The sequence below is a fragment of the Lontra canadensis genome, unplaced genomic scaffold, assembly GCF_010015895.1.
Source record: "Lontra canadensis isolate GAN:19392208 unplaced genomic scaffold, GSC_riverotter_1.0 scaffold107, whole genome shotgun sequence".
Taxonomy (NCBI): Eukaryota; Metazoa; Chordata; class Mammalia; order Carnivora; family Mustelidae; genus Lontra; species Lontra canadensis.
The window spans coordinates 1,673,570-1,697,095 of NW_022631101.1; the positions used below are offsets into that span (position 1 = coordinate 1,673,570).

Here is a 23,526-nt window from a genome sequence, read left to right on the forward strand (position 1 = left end):
CGGTGACTGCCTTGGAACAGGGCCCAGGATCATTCTGAGAGGTCCTTCCAGTTCAGGGCCCCTGGTCGCCCTTTTTCTCAAGATGGGCAAGGGGCTTGTGTTACATAATCCCAAAAGGCCCTGTTCTTCTTCCGTCATTTTGAAGTATGCCTCCAAAACAAATCCCAGAGCTGACCACTGTTCCTTGCTCACCCCACCACCACCCTGCTCAGCTGCCTCCTGGACTACTGCAGTCACCTGTCGCTGGCCTCCTGGCAGCTCCCTTCCCATATTCTGTTTCCCACTCAGCAGCCAGCGGGATCCTGTTAACATTTAAGTCAAATCCCATCCCTCCTCCGCGAAGAGCCCTCTTGTGGCTCTCCTTTATTTCAGAGTAAAAGGCAAAGTCCTCAACAGGACCTACAAAGCCCCGATCAAAAGATCCAAAAAGATCGGCTGGTCCCTTGCCAGTCCCATCAATCATCAACCATTCCTTTCACCCTCCGGACCTCCCTCTGCTCCAGCTGCCCTGCTCCACTTGCTCTCCTTCAAAACTCAGGCACTCTCTCACTCCAGAGGCTTTGCACTGACTGTTCCCTCTGCCCGAAGTCCTCTTCCCCCTGACAGCCCCAGGGCCTACCAGCACCTGCTCTTTGTTCCAAGTCACCTTCACCTTCACCTTCCGTTGAGCCCTCCCCTGACCACCTCCTCTAGATCCGAGTCCATGCCAGTGGCTGCCCCCCCACATCGAGTTTATTTTCCCCCCAGCGCTCTTATCAATTCCAAACATTATATTTATTTTTATTTACTTGTTTACCGTAAGCCCCATGAGGGTGGGGGCCTAGGCTATCTTGGTCACCCTCGCGTTCCCCAGCCCCAGCCAGCACACGGCTGGGCCAAGAGTGGATATAAATAAATTTCTGTTGAATGAATGAATAAATACCCTTCTCCTGTCCTGAGCCCCTGCCCCGGCCTGCCTAGTCAGCTCTCCAGCTAGTCTGCCCCGATTGTCCTTCGCTTGGGTTCTGAGTCTCCCTCCTCCCCAGTCCTGACTTGGAGAATGCTGTTTGTCCAGAAACTCACATGTGCCCTTCATGCCCTCACTTCCTTAGAAGACTAGGGGCTTGCCAAGGGCAAAAATGACCATGCTACCCCTCGGTGAATTTTTTCTCCCATCTTCTCCTTCAGTCCCCAAATTTTATCATTCCCCCCCCCCTTCTTGTCGTTACCTTCTGGAAGCCAAATGTTTGACTTAATTTACTTGTCTCCTCCTCCAGGAAGCCCTCCCTGACCCTCAGACTGGGTCAGAGGCCCTCTGGGTGCCCCTGTCTGAGCCTCACCCCCTCTGGGTCATCCCTTTCTGGGGGCAGGTCTGTCTCCCCCATGGGAGTGGGAGCACGTGACGGAGGGCCAGGATTGTCATTTGTCACCACTGTGTCACTAGCACCACCCAGCACAGTGCCCCTGAATTGTTCAACCAAGTTGTTATGGGGTCATGGTAGAGGCTGATTATTGGCCAGTGACCCACCAACCTCACTGTTTTCCCGTTTTCCTCTACTCTTATGAATACGAGCACAGCCCCATTTACATACAATTTGCATACAGCAGACCCGAAGGGAAGGGAGCTAAGACTGGAGGAGTGAGGGGTTTCTGCACGAGTTGGGGGTTCACTGGGCGGGTGGCAGCATCTTCAGCTGCACCTGGTCCCCCTGGGAGGGTGGAACCGCCGCCCAGCCAGCTGCCAAGGCCTTGGCCATGCTGTTCCTCTTGGAAGTGAGTGGGGTCTCCAGGGTGAGTGAGGCGTTGGCCATCTCCTGGGGCTTGTCACTGGCCAGGAAGCGGAGCAGGTTGTGCAAGGCCTTGGCCACATCACTGCGGGCCCCCTCATTGACGAGGCAGTAGAGGATGGGGTCAGCCACGCAGTTGAGGCTGGTGAAGGCCAGCGAGCTGTGGTAGGCCGAGAAGACACGCTCCTCAAAGCCACAGTCCCATGGGCGGCCCAGGTAGACGGCGCTGCGGGAGAGCAGGAGCACGTGGTAGGGCGCGAAGCAGACCAGCACGATGGCGATGAGGCTCAGGGCCAGCCGCTTGATCTTGGCCTTCTCCTGGCGCTCGGTGGACACGCTGCCCCGCACAGCCCGCAGGATGCCGCGGTAGGACAGCAGCATGAGGGCCCAGGGGAAGAGGAAGCCCACGAAAACCCGGTAGAGGTTCATCCAGGCCACCCAGCCCTCCATGGGGAACTTCTCGAAGCAAAAGGTATGGTTGTAGCGGTCGCGGAAGAGCTCGTCGTGGAACAGGGGCGCTGAGTTGGCCCCCAGCTCCGTGGCCCAGACCACAGAGCTCACAGCCACGGCTGTCTTGACCCGGCGCAGGCGCGCAAAGCGCAGTGGATGGGCCACCGCCAGGTAGCGGTCCACCGAGATGCAGCACAGGAAGGCGATGCTGATATAGATGTTGGTGTAGAAGATGAAGCCGAAGAGCTTGCAGGAGCCGGGGCCGTGGATCCAGTTGTCGTGGTGCAGGAAGTAGTCGACCCACAGCGGCAGCGTGCAGATGTACAGCAGGTCGGCGATGCTGAGGTTCATCAGGTATACCCCGAGCTCGTTGCGTTGCCGGACCTGGCGGTAGGCCGCCCACAGGGCCAGGCAGTTGGTGGGCAGCCCCACGCCGATGACAAAGATATAGAGGGACGGCGGGAAGAGGTGGTCCACACGCGAGTCCACGTGGCAGCCATCCCATGTGCGGTTGCCCATCCTCGGCGCTGGGGCTCCCGAGGCTCTTCCCCCGGCCCACGGGGGCTGTGGGGCCACGGGGGGCGGGAGGCCATCGGGCCCCCTGAGCCCCCTCCTTGGAGGCTCAGGGGAACATGGTGGGTGGCAGTCCACGGGGGAGAGATGAGGGTGACCGTGAATCCTGGACTGGCCTGGGCAGGGAAGGGGAGAGCTTGAGAGGGAAAAGTCAGGGGAAGGATAGAATTATGATCAGAGGGAGGCTTGGGGTGGGAGGGGGGATTAAAAAAAAAAAAGAGGTTTGTCAAGGGGGTGTTTACAGACCCAAACAGAGTGGAAAGGAGGGAGTTGAGGGGTAGCCCAAGAATTGGCCAAGGGGGGTGTTTATGGAAGAGATGGAGGCCTCATCGGGCAGTGGTAAGAGGGAGATATTGGTAGAGGATATAGAAAGTACACGTGGCCACGTTGAAGGGATGGGGGGTAGAATGTTCTAGAAGAGGCATGAAATATGTGCGATAGTGTTGAGATAGGACAGACTACAGTTAGGGAGGGTTGAAAACACCAGGCAGGGTCAGTTGGGTGCTGGTGCTCCCTAGGACCCCAGTAAGAAATAGGGAAACAAACAAGATTATGGAAAAGTAGGTGCCCTTAGTCCGGGAAATGTGGGAAGGGTGTTTAAGAAACAGGAAGGAGGTGAGTAAAGGCTATTATGGAGGAGGATTACGGATGGAGTGAGGAATTTGAAGGGGGCAGGGGAGGGGCTCTGGCTTGGCTTGGTCGTGGTGGGAGCTCACAGTTCAAAGCTGACTGTATGGTGCCTGTGGGGAGAGAGGTCTGCGATGAGGGGAGTCACGGACACCCCCTTCTCCCCCCACCCCTCACCATAACCCATGGGCTGCTGAGAGCAGGCATCCTAGCGATATCTAATTGAGCTTCGTTTTAAGCAACAGATCTCTGTAAATGCAGATTTGGGGGTCCGGATCTATTTTCCCTGATAGACATTAATAACCCCACTCAGATTTTATAATTTCCTTCCAGAAACTGTGTAAAACGCACAAGTATTGTATCACGCTTCGGCAAATGCTAACCTGTCATTTCCCAAACGGACATGAAGCCCAGAAAGACTGCTCACTCCCGCCAAGGATGCACAGCAAGGTCGTGATGGAACTAGGGCTGGAATCAGTCTTCTGCTGCTAACCCAGGACACCCCATCCTTGACAATGACAGAGACAGATAATAACAGCTAAAGCTTATTGAGCCCTACTACATCGCAGACCCTGTTCTAAGCACTTTTATGGGCATTAATACACTCAATTTTCAAGATCCCTACAACGGACATATCGTTATCATTCCTAATTGGCAAACTGAGGCATAGAGCCCTTCGGAGACCTGTCCAAGGTCCTGATGATGATGGAGGGATAATATCGGCTCTCGCCCCTTTTCTCCAGCCTGTGCATGTTTCCACCCAAGAATAACTGAACAGAAAGGGCCCTGGGCTGGGCAGTGGGGTCTGGGAACCATAGCTGCTTTGAGCTGGGGGTGGGGTGGGGAGAAAGGAGGTGCTACTGGAAGTGATCACATTCTAGCAGCAAGGGGAGCCCTGGCAGCAGGGCCAGCGTCTCTCCCTCAGGGTCTGCTTCCCTCATTGTCTCTGTCCCCAGCCAACTTTCCTGAGTGAGAACCCTCGGCCTGTCACCCCCTTGGGAAGACCTGCAAACACAGGGCAAAGGACAGTCATGGACCAAGATCCTGACCGTTGTCAGCCCAGAGGGTAGGGGAGTGAAGTCCTGAGTCAGAGCCACCTTTGTAAGTCACTCTATCCAGGTCTTTGCATGGGGTTAGTTTTTTAAGATGTGAAAGGTTTTATTATTATTATAACTATCCTTTTAAACAAGATCTTAAACTGGAAAGCCATCCAAGACAGTGGAAAAAAGAAGCTGCTCTATGTTCTCAATGAAATCAAGTGGGGGGCAGGGGATGCCACCTCTGAAGAAGCCCCCAGGACACACTTAGAAAACCACTGGTTGAGTCAACTGGATTTATCAGGAAACCAAGGCCCAGAGAGGTGAAGGGATGAGCCCAACATCATACACTGGGTTCTTGGGAACCTCCCAGATGCCAAAGCATCTTTCCATGGGAAAGTCCTCTTGGCTCTACCTCCACAATAAACCCTGAATCCATGCATATCTCTCAGAACCTCCTGCCACTGTCTGCTCTGCACCACCATCGCCGCTTGCTCGGACCTGTGCAGTAGCTCCTCACTGGTTTTCCTGGCTGCCATTCTGGCTTCCTTCAACTCACTTCCCACAGGGCAGCTGCCAAGGTCTTGTTAACATGAAAATGAGCTCTCATTACCTCTCTGCTGGAAATTGAAATCCTGAAATCCCCAAGTGCCTTCCCAGTAGACTGCTGATAATATCCAAACTCCTTGCCCCAGGGAATAAGGCACTGCCTCACTTTTCCTCCCCCCTCTCCTCCCCCACCTCAGCAGGCTCAAGACCCATGACCTTCTTGATTCAGCCTCAAAACCTTTGCTCTTTCTCGGATCTTCTTAGGACTCTGCTACCTGGCCTCCTTCACTCCCACAAGGGAGGCCCTCCCCATGCCCCAGAGTCCTGCCCACCCACCCCCAGGGCTGTCGCCTCACATCACCTTGTATCTTGTTCCCATCTGTCTGTCTGTCTGAAATGGACATTCCAGGAGGGCAGTAACCTTGTGTGGACTGCTGTCTCCCAGCACCCAGAAGAGGCCAAACATATAGTAGACACTCAGTAAATGACTGTGGGTAGAAGGAACAGGCATTGGTCAGCCCATCCTGCAAAGCAGGCTCCCTCTCCCTCTGAGGCAGCTACAAGTTCAAAGTAGTCCCAGGGAAAGAGGTCGGAAGGGAAATAAAATGAAAAGGGCAGGATCTATCCGCTACATAATTGACTTTGAAAGGTCAGGGCTGAGTCCCGCTTAGTAAACCCTACCCCCTGTGGGGTCCTTAGCAGTCCAGCGGCTGCCCCCACCCCAGACTCAGTGGTTCCTGGATCCTCTGGACAAAGGGTGGAGACAGCACAAGCTCCCAGGGCTGGAACAGGGCAATCCAGCTCCTCCCTTCGAATATTCTCCACCCAGACCAAGTCCACCCAAAAAACCCTCCTCTCTCGCCTTCTGTCTCTCCCTTTTCTTGTAACATCGAGAAACTTCATGCTTTTTCCAGAGTCTCAGTTTCCCTTTCTGTATAAAGGGGGAGGGAGCAAAACGTTTATACTATTCACGTCACAGACAAGAAAATCCTTGGTAGGATGGCATATCATCTGCAAAATGTGCAGCATTTGAACAATTACTATTATTCCACAGGCACAGGAGAGCTGAGACAAGAAAGGAACCCAGGCTGGGAGTTCCCTTTGCCCTGCACTGGCCAGACCCTCCTGGGTTCGGCTGAGCCTGGAGAGGGTACAGCACAGCAAGCATGAGACTTCTTTCCAGACGCCAGAGGAAATACGCTTCTCATGGCTAATTTCCTTGAGGGGGAACCAGCTGGGGGCTCACCTCCCCCTCCTCCTCCTTCCTCCTCAACCCACCTGCTTCCTGGGGCTTCTGGGCATGGGGGGGGCACTCAGCCCTCTCTTTTCTCCACCTAAGATCTGCCCACCATCAAACCATCAAAATCACAGAACCAGAACTAAGACTCAAAGCATTTCACAGTGCTATAGGTCTATACGCTCCAACTGGGAGTGTAAGGCTGTTTCTGACCCCTTCCTTGTACATGTGGGGAAACTGAGGCCCAGAGCAGCAAGACCGTTGTCTGAATCATGTGACGTGTCAGCGTCGGGCAGATCTCCTGTCCTTCTTGACCCAGGAGCTTCCCCTTTCCCCAAATGTTTTCTCGCCTCACTCCCTGTGCTCCTGTAATGTTTCTCAAGTCCTTCTGGGGTTATCAGCCGCCTTTGAGAACCTGCTGAAAGATACAAGGAAGGACTTTCTCCCCACCAAAAAGCAACGACCACAGTGTTTTTGTGCACCCCCAACACCTGACTCCCTTGCCCAGCCTGGGGCGGGCCGGGGCGGGGGTGGGAGCAAGCTCCTCTTTAGCTGGGATCTATGTTTCCTCCCTTACTTGAGGTTTATTGGAGATTGAACCCCCAAGTCTTTAACAAGAAGCTCCCCCTAGGGGCGCCTGGGTGGCTCAGTGGGTTAAAGCCTCTGCCTTTGGCTCAGGTCATGATCCCAGGGTCCTGGGATTGAGCCCCACATGGGGCTCTCTACTCAGCGGGGAGCCTGCTTCCCCCTCTCTCTCTGCCTGCCTCTCTGCCTACTTGTGACCTCTGTCTGTCAAATAAATAAATAAAATCTTAAAAAAAAAAAAGGAGCTCCTCCTAGCCCCCAGGCCCCCCTCTCTGGTCCCTGCTAGCCCCTCCCAGGGAAGGGAGGAGAGATAAGCCCAAGTGTGGAGTGATAGTGAGGGGACCGGAAGGACTGGTCAGACCCCAGCCCCCGCTTCGTCTCTTGGCTGCTCAAGCCAGATAAGACTCTGGGCCCCACCAGCCACCCCAAATCCAGTAAGGCTAAAGGACTCTGGAGGGCTGAGAGGACACGAGGGAAAGGTGATGCAGCGCCGCCCCCCCCCCCACCGCATCCCTGACCAACGTCAGGTTTCACTCACCAGCCTTGTCCTAGAAGCCACCGGACTGCCTCTTTGCCCCGCTTCCCTCCTCTGCCTGCTCTGCTTCCCGCCACCCCCTTGGCAGCCCCGGGGGACGGGCCAGCTCCGGTCTGCTCATTAGGGGACGAAATGTGATCACCGCGTCTCGCTCCCCACCTGGTGCCCTGGCGGCCGCCGGAAACCAGGGGGCAGTCAGGCCACCGTGACCACCTTGCTGGGCCTCAGTTTCCCCATTTCTACCAAAGTAGTCCCCATCTCCAACCCCCCCCCCACTGCCGCTCCCACACCACCCAGAGGGGACACCGGGGTCCTCCTCCTCTACCCCTCCGACATCATCCATTCCTGCACTCAGAAAATCCTCCGGATCTATTGTTAGTCCAGTTCACAGTTTACCGTTCTATTATTGCAACCTTCTAGAGCTTTACCTTTCTTCCATTCTATTATTATTATCCTAGCGGCTTTCCATGTCCTTACCCTTTAAGTTTCTAATATTCCAGGAGTCTCACATTCCAAGATCCTAAAGTTCTATTGTTAGAACGCTCTATGATTTTTTTTAAACATTTCTACGACTTTCATCATCTATTATTAAACTCTCAGTGATTATTATCTTGGCCCAGCAAACATGAATACGTATTTCCCTTCCTTTTTTTTTTTTTTTTACAGAAATGGGAACACACTCTATATACCGTGAAACCCCACTTCCTTTTTCCCTCCTTATCAATTCTGCTTGTTAACGAACGACCCAGCAGCCCGAAGGTCTAAAGTGGCACAGAATTCTAAAATACGGGAGATTCACGGGAGATTGGGAGTGGGGCAGTTGGGTTGGTTGTCACCACCACCTAGCTCCTAAATTCTCCCTGCCCTGGGGGGACTGCTAGGAGCCCTCACTGCCTCCATCCCGAGCCCTGCCGGCCTTCTCTCATCCCTCCAGCTCGCTCACACCAGCTGAGTTATTATTTGTCTAGACACAAACCAAATTATAGGCCCTGTCCCGAGGGAACAGTGGGCTTCATGGGGAGGGTCAGGAGACAGAAGCAGGCGGGAGTTAATCCCTGCCCCCCCATTTCCCTTCCCTTCTTCCCTCCTTCTCTGAAACTCCACCCCTCCCACCCAAACCAACTCTTGTCCCCTCTCCCCTCCCCAGCACCATGGCTTTGGAAATATTTTCTCTCCTCTGCTTCTCAAATGCTCCCCTCTGGATTCCAACCATTCATACTCACCCTGGCATTCTTCCCTCCTCACTGTGAAGACCTCTTTTCCCAAATTAATCCGACTTAGTGGCAGCAAAAGAAGCCAGCTCTCTGGATTTGGGCTTCAGTGGAACCGGAGTCCCAGCCCCCAGCCTGGCACGGACTCATTATGGGGACTTCTGCTCCCTGGCCTCAGTTTTCCCATCTGTAAAATGGGTGCCTGACGTCCATGGCTCCGTAAGCCCTTTGAGCTCTCTCTGCTTGGAACCCTGAAAGCTGCCCAAGATTCCAACACTAATCTTTTTGGATTGAAACATTCATATATCCTGAGGACTTGTGATCTGAAGATTGTGGGGCCCCAGGCCTGCCTCTGATCATTCTCCCATCCTGAGTCCTTCCATTCAAAGACTTCACGCTCAAGGGTTCTTGATTATGATTCCCAAAGCTGGGGAGCCGCCTATCATCTCTCTTATTTCCTCCTACTGGGACCCCCTCAGAAAAGGAAATCTCCCCATCCTCACCCCAAACCTGAAGCTGAGTTCATCTACAGAGAGAGATTGGGAGGTACCCTCCTGGTGGGTTCAGGAGGAGGGGAGCTGGTGGCGTGGCCCAGGCTTGGGGGCGCTAGGGGGTGGCCCCTATGAGCTCCATCTGTGTCAGTAAGTACCCCAGCGCACATCCTGCCTGAGTTAACACAACACATCCCACCACCAACAATGGCTCACAGAAATTCCAGAGCTGTCCTTCAGCCTTGTTGGGGGTGGTGGGATGTCCTGTGCAAGCAGGGGGTGGGGGGAGTGAGGTGGAGGCAGGAAGGAGTTAATGGTGACCTAGCCAAATCCTGGAAGGGAGGAAGTGGGGGAGGAAGTCCACCCCCCAGCCAGGAATTCCTGAAATCGGAGGGTGGGGTGGGTGCGACCTCAGGAGCAGTGGGGGGACTCTCTAAAGGGGGCGCTGGGGTCACAGTGTCCCTCAGAGTCCACCTGCCCCAAGCGGCAACCCTACACCCCACCCCCACCCTCCAGCAGCTCCTCAGCCCAGGGGAAAGCTCTGGGATGCACCAGAATTTGGAATGAGATGACGGTGGGGTCGAGGTGCCAGAACAGGGTCTCAGGAAACACAGAGTAAGAGACAGAGACACAGGAGAGAGACAGAGACACAGGAAGGGAAAGGGCAAAGAGATGCACAGAGACAGGGGAGAACCACGGAGTTGGGAGGCACAGAAATCCACGGGGACTGAGAGTTGGAGAGACTGAGGGATAGAGGCAAAGGGAGGCAGGGAGAAGGGCTACAGAAACGGAGAGAGAGACAGAGCCAGAGACGGAGAAGCAGAGAGAAAGAAAAAGACACAGAGACACCCAGAGATGCAGAAGGAGAGGCACACCCAAGAGGGAGAGAGGACCGCAGACAGAGACCCATCCGAGACGGGCGGAGAGAGGGAGACGGACCCAGAGACACTGTCCGCGCGGAGACGGCGGGAGCGCCCGAGAGGGGCGGGGACGGGCCGCGCGGCGCCGGAGACCGAGGCACAGACGCAGGGGCGCCCAGTCCCCGAGGGGCGCGCGGAGGAGGGGCCCCGCGGCGGCCGGACGCCCGGCGCGGGCAGGGGAAGGAGAGGCGCCTACCTGCGCGCGGCGGCTGGACGGGGCGGGCGGCGTCTCTCCGGGCTGCGGCGACGTCTGGGCTCGACCGCGGCGCAGGGACCCCGCGGCGACTCCTGTCGGCCCCGGGCCGGAGCCGCGGGCCGAAGCCCCGCCCCCGCCAGCCCCGCCCCCGTTAACCCCTCCCTTGTCACCGCCCCTTAACCCCTTTAGGCTTTCACCCCGCTCCAGGCTTCCAGCCCCGGGGTGGGGGTAAGAAGGGGGGAAACCTCACCTGCTGCCTCAGCATCCCCCTTTCCTAGCCCCTCCAAGGCCCCAGCCTGGAGGCCCCCATCTCCTTAACCCCTTTGCTTCCCCTCCGTCCAGCCCTACACCTCCTGCCTGACCCAGCCCTTTGCCTCTGACCCTCCTTGAACTGAGCCATTTCCTCCCCTCTGAGGCCCAAGTCCTTAACTCTGATGATTGTGTGCCTCCCTTCCCGAGGAAGAGTGAAAACGAGTCTGTCCTCACTGCTGGACTCAGGGCCACCTCTGTAAGGAGTCTGCCTCTTGGTCAACCAGACCTTAGCCTAATGGTCCTCTGTGCCTCAGTTTCCCGTCTGTCAAAGTGGTCACTCACAGTCTCTTTGTCAGGCGAATGTCATTTTAGTGTCAATTCTATCAAGTCTGTAAAACATGCCCCCCGCCAGTGCTTCCATTTCTCCATTTTCTTTACTTTTCCCCACAGAACTTTTTAAATTATCTGTCCCCCTCCGCTAGAGCAGGGAGGAGTCATGTCTGCATCTGGTTTGTTTACTGTTGTGTGTCTTTTGCCTGGAAGCCGGCTAGGCATGCGATAGGTATGCAAGACACATGTTCTCAGGGGGTGAATACATAAGGGTAAAACAGTATTTGCTGATTTTTATTATGATCATCACATCCTTCATAACTGGTCATGAGAATTCATTCTCGATCAGAGCACTTGGGACACACCTGGCATCATGCAGCACTCAGAAATGATAGCTATTGGGTTCACAAATTCTTTTTTTTTAGAGAGGGAGAGAGCACACACGAGCCAGGGAGTGGGGGGAGGGTGCAGAGGGAGAGGGAGAGAGAGAATCTCAAGTAGACGCCACACTGAACATGGAACCCAACATGGAGCTCGATCTCACCGCCCTGAGATCATGACCTGACTGAAATCAAGAGAGGGATTCTTAACGGCCTGAGCTACCCAGGCACCCCTGATCGCAAATTCTTTTTTCTTCCGTTCTTGTTGTTGTTGTTGTTAAGATCTCATTTATTTATTTGAGACACAGAGAGACCATGAGCCAGAGGAGGGGCAGAGGGCCAGGGACAAGCGGACTCCCTGCTGAGCTTGGAGCAGGAGCCCAACTCGATCCCAGGACCTGAGCTGAAGTCAGACGCTTAACTAACTGACCCACCCAGGCATCCCTTGTTCTTCATTTTTAATAAAAATTAAAAAGCCCGGATCTTAAGGAATAAGACAATGAATTGTGACAGATACACTTGTGTGCTTAAGTGCTCAAACCAAGACAGAACATTTCTAGCACCTAAGAACCTTGTTCTTTGCTCCTTTCCAGGCAATACTCACAGTCTATTTCACCCCCAGTGGCAACTTTCTTTTTACACCAGACATTAGTGTTGCCTGTTCTAGAACTTTTGCTGTGTGCCCTTGGACAAGTGACTTCACCTCTCTGAGCCCTATTACTTACTTCTCAGGGCTCTCGAGGGACACGGAAAGTTAGGGAGTTAACTAAGAGACCTGCAATGCACATGGGAATGAAGGCATTTTCCTTTCATATTCCCTCAAGGAGACAGGAAAAGAACTAAGGAAGGTATCCCGAAGGCTGTGGCCCCTCCCCATGTATAACCCCAGACTCATCCTATCAGCCTCAAGATAAGTCCCACAGAGCCCTCCTGTCAGAACCTTAGTCATTCCAAGCTCCTCTTAAGAAAAAATTCCAAGGGTCCTCTAGGAGGGGAGGATCCTCTTCTCTCTTAGGCTCACCCTAGGTTCTCTGAGGATCCAATCCTGGTAGGAAATAGGTAGCCATTCAGAGCTTAAGTGGGAGCACTTAATAAAGGGATATTTCAGAGGGGTGGGCAGGTGGAAGGAACCCACACAGTAGGAGGCAACACCAAGGGACTGGCCATGGGTAGAGCCAAGCCATTACCACGCTTAGGGCAGGAAGCTGGAATTTGGAGAGGAGCCCATAGTACCTGTAGCTCTAGGTAGAGAACAAAGCTACTGCCAGAACAGCAGGGATGCGGGGAGGGGGCCACCCAAATAAATACTCCCACTTTTCTCCTCCTACATTCCGATTTCCCATCAGTGCTTCTGTGGGCAGAAGCCAACTAGAACGTGAAGGGCAAGGGAGCCCCATGGATGGAGTCCACGCACGGCGGTCTCCCAAGGTCCAGAGCAGGGAGAGAAAGGCTCAAAGTGACTCTGGGGGTGACTCTGGGGGGCACATGGAGAGAATCGTCAGCGCTTCTTCCCTGCAGGGCTAAGACTGGGCACAAGGGGGCGACAGAGCACCAAGAGAACCAATGAAAAGGCTGCTTCGCCAGCACCGGCCGCCCCTCCAGAACTTGACAGTCGAGAGGGGTCGAAAGGTGGGGGACAGTAAAGTAGACTTTGAACCGAGAGCGGCAGAAACTGGCTTCTGAAACCTGGAGATCTGGAGGGGCGATATAATGGCTGAGCCCTGGTAGCTGAGTAGGAGTTCTGCAAGAGGACGCGTTCAGACGCGGCGGGGCGGGTGCCCAGGGAACCGCGTGTATGGAGGCTCCGAGGCACGAAATGTCACAGGGAAGGGCAAATACGGGTGATTCAAATGGCTGGAGATGAAAACTGGGGACAGGAGAAGATTCTGGCTGAAACAGCAAAGATGAAGAGAGGATTGGGAAAAAGGGGGGGGGGGGGGCTGCTGAACGCAATGAGCATTGACTGCATTCCAGGCAGTTCTAAGCACTTCCTGTGAATATCTCCCCCATGGGAGGTACCATTTCACAGATGAGAACAATGAGGCACAGATGCTGTCAAAAGGCAGCAGTTTTGGTAGCTGGGTTCCGATGCTTTAACCACGGTTATGCTGTTTCTCGGAGCGGGAAACAGGGTGGAGGAATTTGAACTTCGACCCCCTTCATATAAGACACAATTCTTTCACACACTTCAACACCCAGATAAAACTCAAATACTCATTCAGCAAACATTCCCTGATCCCCTGCTGCTGTGCTAGGCAGTGCTGGGGACACAGCAATGACCACGGCAGCCATGACCCCTCCCTCCCTGGGCTGGCAGCCAGTGCGGGGGTGACAGATGTATCCCTTATAGGGTCCCCTTAGGTCAAGGGGGATGCTGGAACCCAGAGGGGTTTTGTCACAGTTTGTTGGGCAAATAGGAGGAAGGAGGAAGGACAAAAGTCTTAGAATTTCCACACAAAACAACTCCCTTCATTTGGTTCATTTCTTACTCAACCTTCAGTGTTCAGTTCAGTTGTCCCCTCCAGGAAGCCCTCCCGGATGCCCCCTTAGTCTTCCTCTGCCTCCTCAAGGTCGAGCATGAGTCTGAGCATGGGTCTGCCTTCCCCACCGGACTGTGAGTACCTTGAGGGCAGGACGGGGCAGTCTCACTCAGCACTGTGTCCAACCATTGCCCAGCTCAAGGCACAACCTAGAATAAGCATGCTCCAAAAAATAAAAACCAGGGGCGCCTGGGTGGCTCAGTGGGTTAAAGCCTCTGCCTTCGGCTCAGGTCATGATCTCGGGTCCTGAGATCGAGCCCCACATCGGGCTCTCTGCTCAGTGGGGAGCCTGCTTCCTTCTCTCTCTCCCTCTCTGCCTGTCTCTCTGCCTACTTGTGATCTCTGTCTGTCAAATAAATAAATAATAAAATCGTTAAAAAACAAAAAATAAAAATTAAAAAAATAAAAACCAAATAAATTTTAAAAAGAATAAGTATGCTCCTTGCCCTATTAAAGAATTCATTAACTCATTCATCAACATATGTATCTGTCAAGCATTTACTGCCCGCTAGACACTGTGCTAGGCACTGGGGATACAATCTTCAAAAGCCAAAATCCTCACCCTTGTGAGCAATTGATTAGTGAATAACTGATTGACTTCTGGTCATATCAACTGAGATCTGATGAGAAGAAAAAACTCTCTAAAGGCCTGAGATATAAGGGAAGCCACTACTTTTTTTTTTTTTTAAGATTTTATTTATTTATTTGACAGAGAGAGACTCAGCAAGAGAGAAGGAACACAAGCAGGGGGAGTGGGAGAGGGAGAAGCAAACTCCCTGCCGAGCAGGGAGCCCAATGCGGGGCTCGATCCTAGGATCCCGGAATCATGACCTGAACCAAAGACAGATGCTTAGCCAACTGAGCCACCCAGGAGCTCCCCCACTTCAAGATTTCTTTCTAAGTCAGCATGATGATGTGTACACGTTCTTGAAACCAAAAGCCTGATTTACAGCTCGTCAAGCCTACATTGTGCACCTGCTTTGCAAACAAGTCGCCTCAAGGAAAGCTATCTTGTCCTCAAGATACCTATGATCAGCGCTCCTACTCCCCCCACCCCGTTCCTCGATTCCTTCCTGCCTCTATGTTACTTTATAATCTTTTGAACTTTGACAAGATGTAGAGGTGGGGCGCCTGGGTGGCTCAGTGGGTTAAGGCTCTTGCTTCGGCTCAGGTCATGATCTCAGGGTACTGGGATCGAGCCCCGCATCAGGCTCTCTGCTCCACGGGGAGCCTGCTTCCGCCTCTCTCTCTGCCTGGCTCTCTGCCTACTTGTAATCTCTCTCTGTGTCAAATAAATAAAATCTTAAAAAAAAAAAAAAAGCTTTAAAAAAAAAAAAAGCTCTGTGGTGTCTAAATAGGTGTCTCTCTCGATTGGATGGGGGTCCCCAAATAGGGGGCAATGATCAGGTGGAAGCCGGTGGCTTGGACAGTGGAAGAATTCACCAAGACAGAATAAAGGAGATAGAAGTTTACCGAACACACCGCAAGGGAGCAGCGGGCAGTTCAGCGGAGGAGAGGCTGCCTGCAAGGAGGCAGTGGGTGGGGGCCGTTTTTTAAAGGGGGAAGATGAGGGGCGCCTGGGCGGCTCAGTTGGTTAAGTGTCTACCTTCAGCTCGGGTCATGATCCCAGGGTCCTGAGATGGAGCCCTGCATGGGGCTCTCTGCTCTGCAGGGAGTCTGCTTCTCCGTCTCCCTCTGGCCCTCTCCTTACTTGTGCACTCTCTCTCTCCCTGTCAAATAAACAAGTAAAATTTTTAAAATTTAAGAAAAAAAATAAAGGGAGAAGATGAGGGCATAGCATATGGCGATATATGGAATTCTCCCTTTTCTGGTAAGTGAGCCTGGTTCTAAGTAGCCCACTGGGCAGTGAGAGCCTAAAGATATTTTGAGGTCACTGTGGGCCCTTCCTACATTCAACCATTCAAGCCTGTTTGCCTAAAAGCAGCCTCTACAAGCTCTGTGCCCAATATGGGTCTTCAACTCACAAACCCGAATGCCAGAGTCACTTACTCTATAGACTGAGCCAGCCAGGTGCCCCAAAATGTTGATCTCTAGCCCAGAAGCCTGATGTAGAGCCTGCATAGTTTTGGTAAGGATTAAATAAATGCTGGTCTGGTCGAAACATTCTCTCTCTCTCTCTTTTTTTTAAGTAGACTCCACACCCAAGGTGGGGCTTGAACTCAGAACTCTGGAATCAAGAGTCAGATGCTCTACCAACTGGGCCAAGGAGGTCCTCCAACCTTTTTTAAAGATTTTATTTATTTGACGGAGAGAAACACAGTGAGAGAGTGAACACAAGCAGGGGGAGTGGGAGAGGGAGAAGCAGGCCCCCCGCCGAGCAGGGAGCCAGATGCAGGGATCGATCCCAGGACTCGGGGATCATGACCTGAGCCCAAGGCAGATGCCTAATGACTAAGCCACCCAGATGCCCCTTACCTGCTCTTTTAATACCTGTATTCTTCTTCGGCGTGAGACAGCCATGCATGTCATTAGGACGGCCTGCGATCTTAAGACTCGCATATAAGGTTTCCTTCCAAATAACCACGTGTGATCCCTCGATGAGCAAAAAGTCAAGATACGTCTGACTGTGTGCTTCCCGAAAGGGACCGATTGGAGCTATTACCCAGGTGGGGCACTCACCTCACCGGGGGCTGCTCCCTTGGGGCTGGATGGTGGAGAAAGCTTGGGAGAAAGTTGTCTAAGTTCCATCTTTTGTTTTTTTTCATGGCTTTCATTTGTCCTTACACATGGGCTAGTTGGCGTTCTCGATCCTGCTCCCAGATTGAAAATACTTCTAGTGGGGCCCCTGGGTGGTTCAGTCCGTTGAGTGTCTGCCTTCAGCTCAGGTCATGTTCCCGGGGTCCTGGGATTGAGCCCCGCATCAGCCTTCCTGCTCATCAGGGAGTCTGATTCTCCTCCCACCACTCCTCCCCCCACCCCTTGTGCTTTCTCCCTCTCTCTCTTTCTCTCTCAAATAAATAAAATCTTTGCAAGAAATTAAAAAAAAAAAAAAAGCACAAAACCCACCCCTGGGGGGTGGGGGTTGCTTACGGGATTCTCTTAAGCATACCTGCTCTCAGATCTCAAGAGTGTCCTTTTTGCTTTAATACTCTTCCCCACTGTGCTGCACCTCTGTCCTTGAACTCCTTCTGGTGACAAGCCCAAAAAACCTTCCGTGGGGATTCCTTTGGGGTCAACTAGGTCAAGACCCAGGGGCCCGGAGTCTCCCCAGTTAACCGGGCACATCTTTCTGGAGCACCCCCCTTCCTCAGTTAGTCTCCCACTCTCGCCTTCCTCCGGCCAGAGACTTGCTTAGTCACTGTCCCTCTTTGTTCTCCTCTCTCTGATCTAACAGGAAAAGGCCTAAAAAGGACACCTCGTGTGTTTCCTTCCCTTCTGCTTCTTTTGTAACTCTGTTGGCCTCGATAGAAGCTAGAAGATGGGAACGTCTGAGCAGAAAAATGGACCGAAATCCCTTATGGTCTGGCCTTTATGTCGCTGTGCCCAAACACCTGATCTGTCCACACTCCTTGACGACACCCCTCTCCTCTCCACAATCCTGTCTTGGGCCCTTCAGCTGTTCAATGTTCTGTCCCGTTCCCCGCAACCCCCCACTGCCCCCCACCTTTGCCCGGTCCTGTCCATTCCTCTCCGTTTTCTGCATCCCCCCCACCCCCCACCTCTCCCCCTTGTTTGCTGCTGCTTTTGTGCGTCAGATCTGGAACAGAGGGGCTGGGTGGGTCCTGCCAGCCTCTCCTTGTGCGTGGGGTTTCCCCATCATTCGTTCCTGGGTTAAGGGACAGGAGAACAGGAGGCAATCACCTGGTGAGTCCGCACTGGGCTTTAAGGAATATTCTCCAGCAGCTGCCCAGACACCTTTTGTTTGCCTTCTCGGGCCGGCTGCAACCTATTTTCACTTTTTGTTGCTGGAAAGAAAACGTGTGTCTGTTGGTCTGTCCAAGTGGATGAGCTTTAGGATAGTTGTCTTTCTCTGCCCTCTGGGCTTTTTATCTGACTCCAGCTTTGAGGGGAGCACCTACCTATTCCGCTCCAGCCCCCCCATTCCTGTTTCTGCACCACCATGGGCTTGGCTTTCATAACTGGCTCTATACCATCCTCAGTGCCTCAGGCCATTGGCTCCTGCTTCTACTACCCTCACTATGACAGGGCGAAGACGGCCCCTCCCTGGACTTCATCACTCACCTCAGATTCCCCCCCACCAGGTGCCCCAGCTAAAACTGACCAATGCGGGGGCAAATTGGTTGACTTCTGGTGGACCCAGGTGCAACATATTTGGCATTTAAACTAATTTAAGTTGTTAGCTTAATTAAACATATCTGTAGAGTTTCAGCATTAAATATAGAAACCTTATTGTTATTATTAATTTTTTATTTTTTTATTTTAAGAGAGGGAGAGAGGTTGGGGAGAGGCAGAGGGAGAGGGAGAAGAGAATCTAAAGCAGGCTCTGAACCCAGAGTGAAACCTCATCTCACGACCCTGAGACCATGACCTGAGCTGAAATCAGGAGCTGCAGGCTTAATTGACCGAGCCACCCACGTGCCCCTAACTATAAAAACTCCCATTCCAGGGGCCCTTGTCAGGTTTAGTTGGAAGAATGTGCGACTCTTGATCTCAGGGTTGCGAGTTCAAGCCCCACATTGGGTGTAGAGATTATGTAAAAATAATTAATGGAATGTAATTAAGACTCATGAAGGGACGCCTGGGTGGCTCAGTTGGTTAAGCATCTGCCTTCAGCTCAGGTCATGATCCCAGGGTCCTAGGATCGAGCCCCACATCTGGCTCTGCTCAGCGGGGAGCCTGCTTCTCCCTCTCCCACTCCCCCAGCTTGTGCTGTCTCTCTCTCTCTGACAAATAAATTTAATTTAATTTAAAAAGACTCCTGGAAATAAGGGAAGAACTCCGTATGCAAGAAACGATGCGTTTTTAATAAGAAAGATGCAAGGCATGGGAATACATTTTGTAGAGGGAAGAAGAAAGTAATTGTGTCCTAAAAAAAGACTGGTTGTTTGGAGAGAAAGGGCTTAGGACAAAATATGAATAATGAAAACGAAAGTTACAGGGGTGCCTGGCTGGCTCAGTCGGTAGAGCACATGACTCTAGGAAAAAAAAAAAAAAAAAGAAGAAAGAAGAAAAGAAAAAAGTTATAGAAGGTTTGTAAAGGGAAGTCTTTGCAGAAGAATTTTATATGTGGTCAGGACTATGATGAAAATGAATAGGATTTTAAAAGTGCACTGGTTTAAGACTGAAATTCTGCTTTTCTTTCTCTCACAGAGTTTTCTAAGACTGTCAGTCTCCTCTTGGTAAGAAAATGTAAACAAAGTTTTTTCTTTTATCTTCCCAGAAAACCGAAGCTTCGATGTTTTGTCTTGATATTATCGGGGCTTTGATTACTTAAAGTTAAAACTTCTCAATATTAAAGGAGCCGAGTTTTGCTCACTACTGTGTAACTTCCAATAGGACCCTTTATTGCCACCTGGGTGAAATATAGTTTTATAACGATCTGTAATCCTATTTGGGCATGTGCTTTAAAACCTTCTGAGATTTTCCACAAAGTTCCCCAGATTTAAATTCTAAATGAATGCCTTTTGACGAATCAGTCTTGTTTCTTTGGTATGTTAAGTTACTTGGGTTTGGTTTTTTTGTTTTGAAAAAATATTTATGAGAGAGAGAGAGAGAGCAGAGGGAAAGAATATCCAAACAGACTCCCGCTGAGCACAGAGCCCAGACATAGAGCGTGATGTCAGGAGCCATGAGATTAAGACCTCAGCCAAAGGGGCGCCTGGGTGGCTCAGTGGGTTAAAGCCTCTGCCTTTGGCTCAGGTCATGATCCCAGGGTCCTGGGATCAAGCCCCTGGGATCAAGCCCCGCATCGGGCTCTCTGCTCAGTAGGAGGCCTGCTTCCTCCTCTCTCTCTGCCTGCCTCTTTGCCTACTCTCTGTCAAATAAATAAAATCTTAAAAAAAAAAAAAAAGACCTCAGCCAAAATCCAAGACTCAGATACTTAACCAACTGAGCCACCCAGGTGCCCCCCCAATTTAAGTTACTTGGAATGCATGTCCAACAGATAACGATAAGCCTTAGGTTGTACTGAATGGGTAAGTAATAGAACTATTCCAGAAAATATATGAAATTCCTGAAGTTTTAATACATCCTGATATAAGGTCATTACCTGAATTCTTGAAATGTGTGTCATAGATACAACCAGGTTTCCATGTCAACTGCATTATCAGGAACTCTCCTATCAGATCGTTTTTGTTTTTAAGACTTTATTTTTTTATTTTTATTTTTTAAAGATTTTATTTATTTGAGAGAGAGAGAAAGATCACACGTAGGCCGAGAGGCAGGCGGAGAGAGGGGGGAGAGCAGAGAGCCCGATGAGGGGCTCGAAGCAGGGCTGGATCCCAGGACCCTGAGACCATGACCTGAGTCGAAGGCAGAGGCTTTAACCCACTGAGCCACCCAGGCGCCCCTGGGTGGACATGTTTTTTCAAATGAACTAGTCTTGATTTGGCAATCTCTGGAAACAAGGGTGAATTTAGAGAGAAAAATTATGCTTCAATAGCACAACCTTATGGATGTTAGATTCAAGTTTTGACTAATCGTCTTGAAATGTGTGTTGTTTGCTTAAGCTGGACAGCCTGAGGGAGGCTTCAGAGAGATCACCATCAGAGCTCAAATACAGACTATTCCTCTGTGGAGGTAATGAAAGGGACGCCGTGGGCTTACGATTATTTAAACAGTATAATTGTGTAACTCGGTTGTCACCTTGATCAATTCCATGTGGCTGAGATAACAAAATCACTCCTTGAAAGAGTGTACCCCACGCCATGGGGTTAACTATGAACTTACGGAAGCTAAAGGATTGGCCCCGCCTTCTTTATAATTGGATTGGGGAACCCACTTAGTGATGCCCTTAGCTCCTGAGACATGTCCTCTTGCACTTAACAGTGATTCCTGGTGATTAGGATATGGTTATGGCTAGACATCAGGGGGGCCTGTGTGCCTCAGTCGGTTAAGCCTTCGGCTAGGGTCATGATCCCAGGGTCCTCGGATTGAGTCCCACATCGGGCTCCTTGCTAAGGCGGGGAGCCTGCTTCTGCCACTGCCTACTGTTCTCCCTGCTTGTGCTCTCTTGCTCTCTCTGACAAATAAATAAGCAAAATCTTTAAATAAAACAAGTAGAGGCATCAGCTGAGCATATAGAGGCCACCTTGAACCCAACCCAACACGGAGTCACCCACAAATTTAAAAAGTGGCCCTTTAAAACCATACCCTTGATTCATGGCCCAATAGTACTCACCAAAGAGTACTTCCCCCAGAAGCCTGTGACCATACCATTATTTCTACCACCTTGCAAACCATTTGGCTTGCTACTGGCCCGGCAAGGCGACCCAGCATCAGACGGCTGGTACCTAAGAACACAGTGGTTATGGGGCCAAACTGGGGGCGTGGCTTCCACCAGGCTGCATTGGAAGCTGTGTCCTAGGTTCTGTCTGGATGGACGGCCTGTAGCACCAAGACCCTTACGTGTCCAAATAACCTTCCATGCCGAAAACAACGATGGAGGGGCATCTGGGGGGCTCAGTCGGTGAAGTGTCTGCCTTCGGCTCAGAGTATGATCTCAGGGTCCTGGGATTGAACCCTATATCGGGCTCCCTGCTCAGCATGGGAGCCTGCTTCTCCCTCTCCCCCACTTGTGCTCTCTCTCTCAACTAAATAAATAAGATCTTAAAAAAAATAGAATAGTTAGATGCTTAATGGACTGAACCACCCAGGGGCCCCAGGAGCATTTATGTTATTAAAGGCTTAAGTAACCCAAACATGTAACACAATACTCAAACACAGAATGACATGAGATGTCTGAAGGGCAGCACAGGGAGGAACATGTGCCATTATTACCACTGATATCGCATCTACGTTCCAGATTATGACAAAATATACAGGATTACTTACTGATATAAATAACCACACTGATCACTTGATGGGTTAAACACCTGGTCCGGAGGTGGACCGCGGTCCACCCCAAAGGGTCTTTTTTTTTTTTAAGGTTTTATTTAGAGAGAGAGATCACAAGTAGGCAGAGAGGCAGGCAGAGAGAGAGGAAGGGAAGCAGGCTCCCCGCTGAGCAGAGAGCCCGATGCGGGACTCGATCCCAGGACCCTGAGATCATGACCTGAGCCGAAGGCAGCGGCTTAACCCACTGAGCCACCCAGGCGCCCCTAAAGGGTCTTCTTACCACACTTCTCATTTTTTATTATAATGTTAATCCTTTTTTGAAGTTTATTTATTTTCTTAACCTTGACATCCAAGGGGGACTCGAACTAATGACCCCACGGTCAAGCGTTACATGCTCTTCCGACTGGGCCAGCCACGCGTCCCTATTATAGTAGTAATCTTAATATGTTGTCTCTTTTGCTTTGTTCTCTTGTATTGCTGATATGCATGCAAGCAGTTCCTGACTTCTTGGCCCAGCTGACGGATGATCCTTACTGTTCGAAACAAATTCACCTCGATGTCCCCTCTGGACCCTGCAGCAATGGCCTCCCATAATAACTGCTTGCACGGATAGATAGTGATCAGTTTCAGTCCACAGGTCAGGACATGTCTAGGACCCCTGCCAGCTTCAAGCAGTTACAGACTATGTGCACTTTGCCCTTCAAGATTCAAGGACCGAACATTGGTCAAGGGGGGAAACAGTGAGGGATAAAAGCAGAAAAAATGTTCACCTGTAGCCCAGAAGGCTGACCTGCATAGTTTTGATAAGGATCAAATAAGTACTGGTTGTTACATCCTTATAGGGTCTCATGACTGCCCGTATAGCTCATGGATAGTTAAGATCGAATTGAACCATAAGCACCAGAGAAATCTTGCCAAAAGAGTCTGTTTTTGTTTTAAGATTTTACTTACTTGAGAGAGAGTGAGCATGCGGGGGAGGGGCAGAGGGGGAAGGAGAGGGAAAGGGAGAGAATCTCAAGCAGATTCCACACTGACCATGGAGCCCCACGTGGGGCTCATCTCAGGACCCTGAGACCACGACCTAAGCCACAACCAAGAGTTGGACGCTCAATCAACTGAGCCCCCCAGGCCCCCAAGATGAACATTTAACCGATAGACTGAGTAAAGCACATTGCTCTCCCCAGAGTGGGTGGGCCTCATCCAACTAGTTGAAGGCCTGAATAGAATAAAAAGGCAGACTTTCCCCCTGAGTAAGAGAGACACCGTCCTTCCTGCCTGCCTTCCAACTAGGACACTGGCTTTTTCCTGCCTTTGGACTTGAACCAAAACATCAGCTCTTCCTGGGTCTCCAGTCTGCCCACTCACCCTACAGACCTTGGGACTTATCAGCCTCCATAAGCCTCCGTAAGAATGAGCCAATTCTTTATAATAAATCCCCTCCCCCTTGCCTGTCTTTGAAAGGCTCATGCACTAAGATGGCTTGTATATTTTTTAATGTCTAGAAGAAATCAAAACAATGGTATTTTGTGGCAGGTGAAAACGAGAAACTCAGACATCAGTACCCATCAATAGTTTATGGAACACAGTCTGGCTTGGTCCTGTATGCATTGTCTGTGGTCACTTTCATAGGACAGTGTCCAAGTTAGTTGGGACAGAGACAGGGTGGCTCACAGTCTAAAGTATTCAGTTTGCCGATCTCTGATTTACTATTCTGTGGTGTGAGAAGTCAAGGGGGTGGTTGTTGCGGTGGGGGGCAATGTTTGGGAGAGGGCTGCTGGGGGGCTGGGGGCTCTGGCCATCTGCCTGGGAACTGGCTGTAGGGCTGGATGAACCTGAGAATCCAGGAGACTGTATGTTGTTGACGAGTATA

General features: G+C 51.5%; 1 protein-coding gene across 4 annotated transcripts; it reads right to left on the bottom strand.

Annotated features, from left to right (window-relative positions):
- Positions 1-1,194: 1,194 nt before the first annotated feature.
- On the bottom strand, positions 1,195-10,274 carry GPR4 (G protein-coupled receptor 4). Of its 4 annotated transcripts, XM_032839168.1 has the most exons (3): positions 10,178-10,273; positions 5,364-5,490; positions 1,195-3,529 (listed from the first exon to the last, which is right to left on the bottom strand). In XM_032839168.1, the coding sequence occupies exon 3, from the start codon at positions 2,733-2,735 to the stop codon at positions 1,647-1,649; it is 1,089 nt and encodes a 362-aa protein (XP_032695059.1). In that variant the 5' UTR covers positions 2,736-3,529; positions 5,364-5,490; positions 10,178-10,273; the 3' UTR covers positions 1,195-1,646. The 4 variants fall into 4 exon arrangements, with proteins under 4 accessions (XP_032695059.1, XP_032695058.1, XP_032695062.1 ...); XM_032839167.1 differs by lacking the exon at positions 5,364-5,490 and having other exon boundaries at positions 10,178-10,274; XM_032839171.1 differs by lacking the exons at positions 5,364-5,490; positions 10,178-10,273 and adding an exon at positions 8,583-9,560.
- Positions 10,275-23,526: the final 13,252 nt, after the last annotated feature.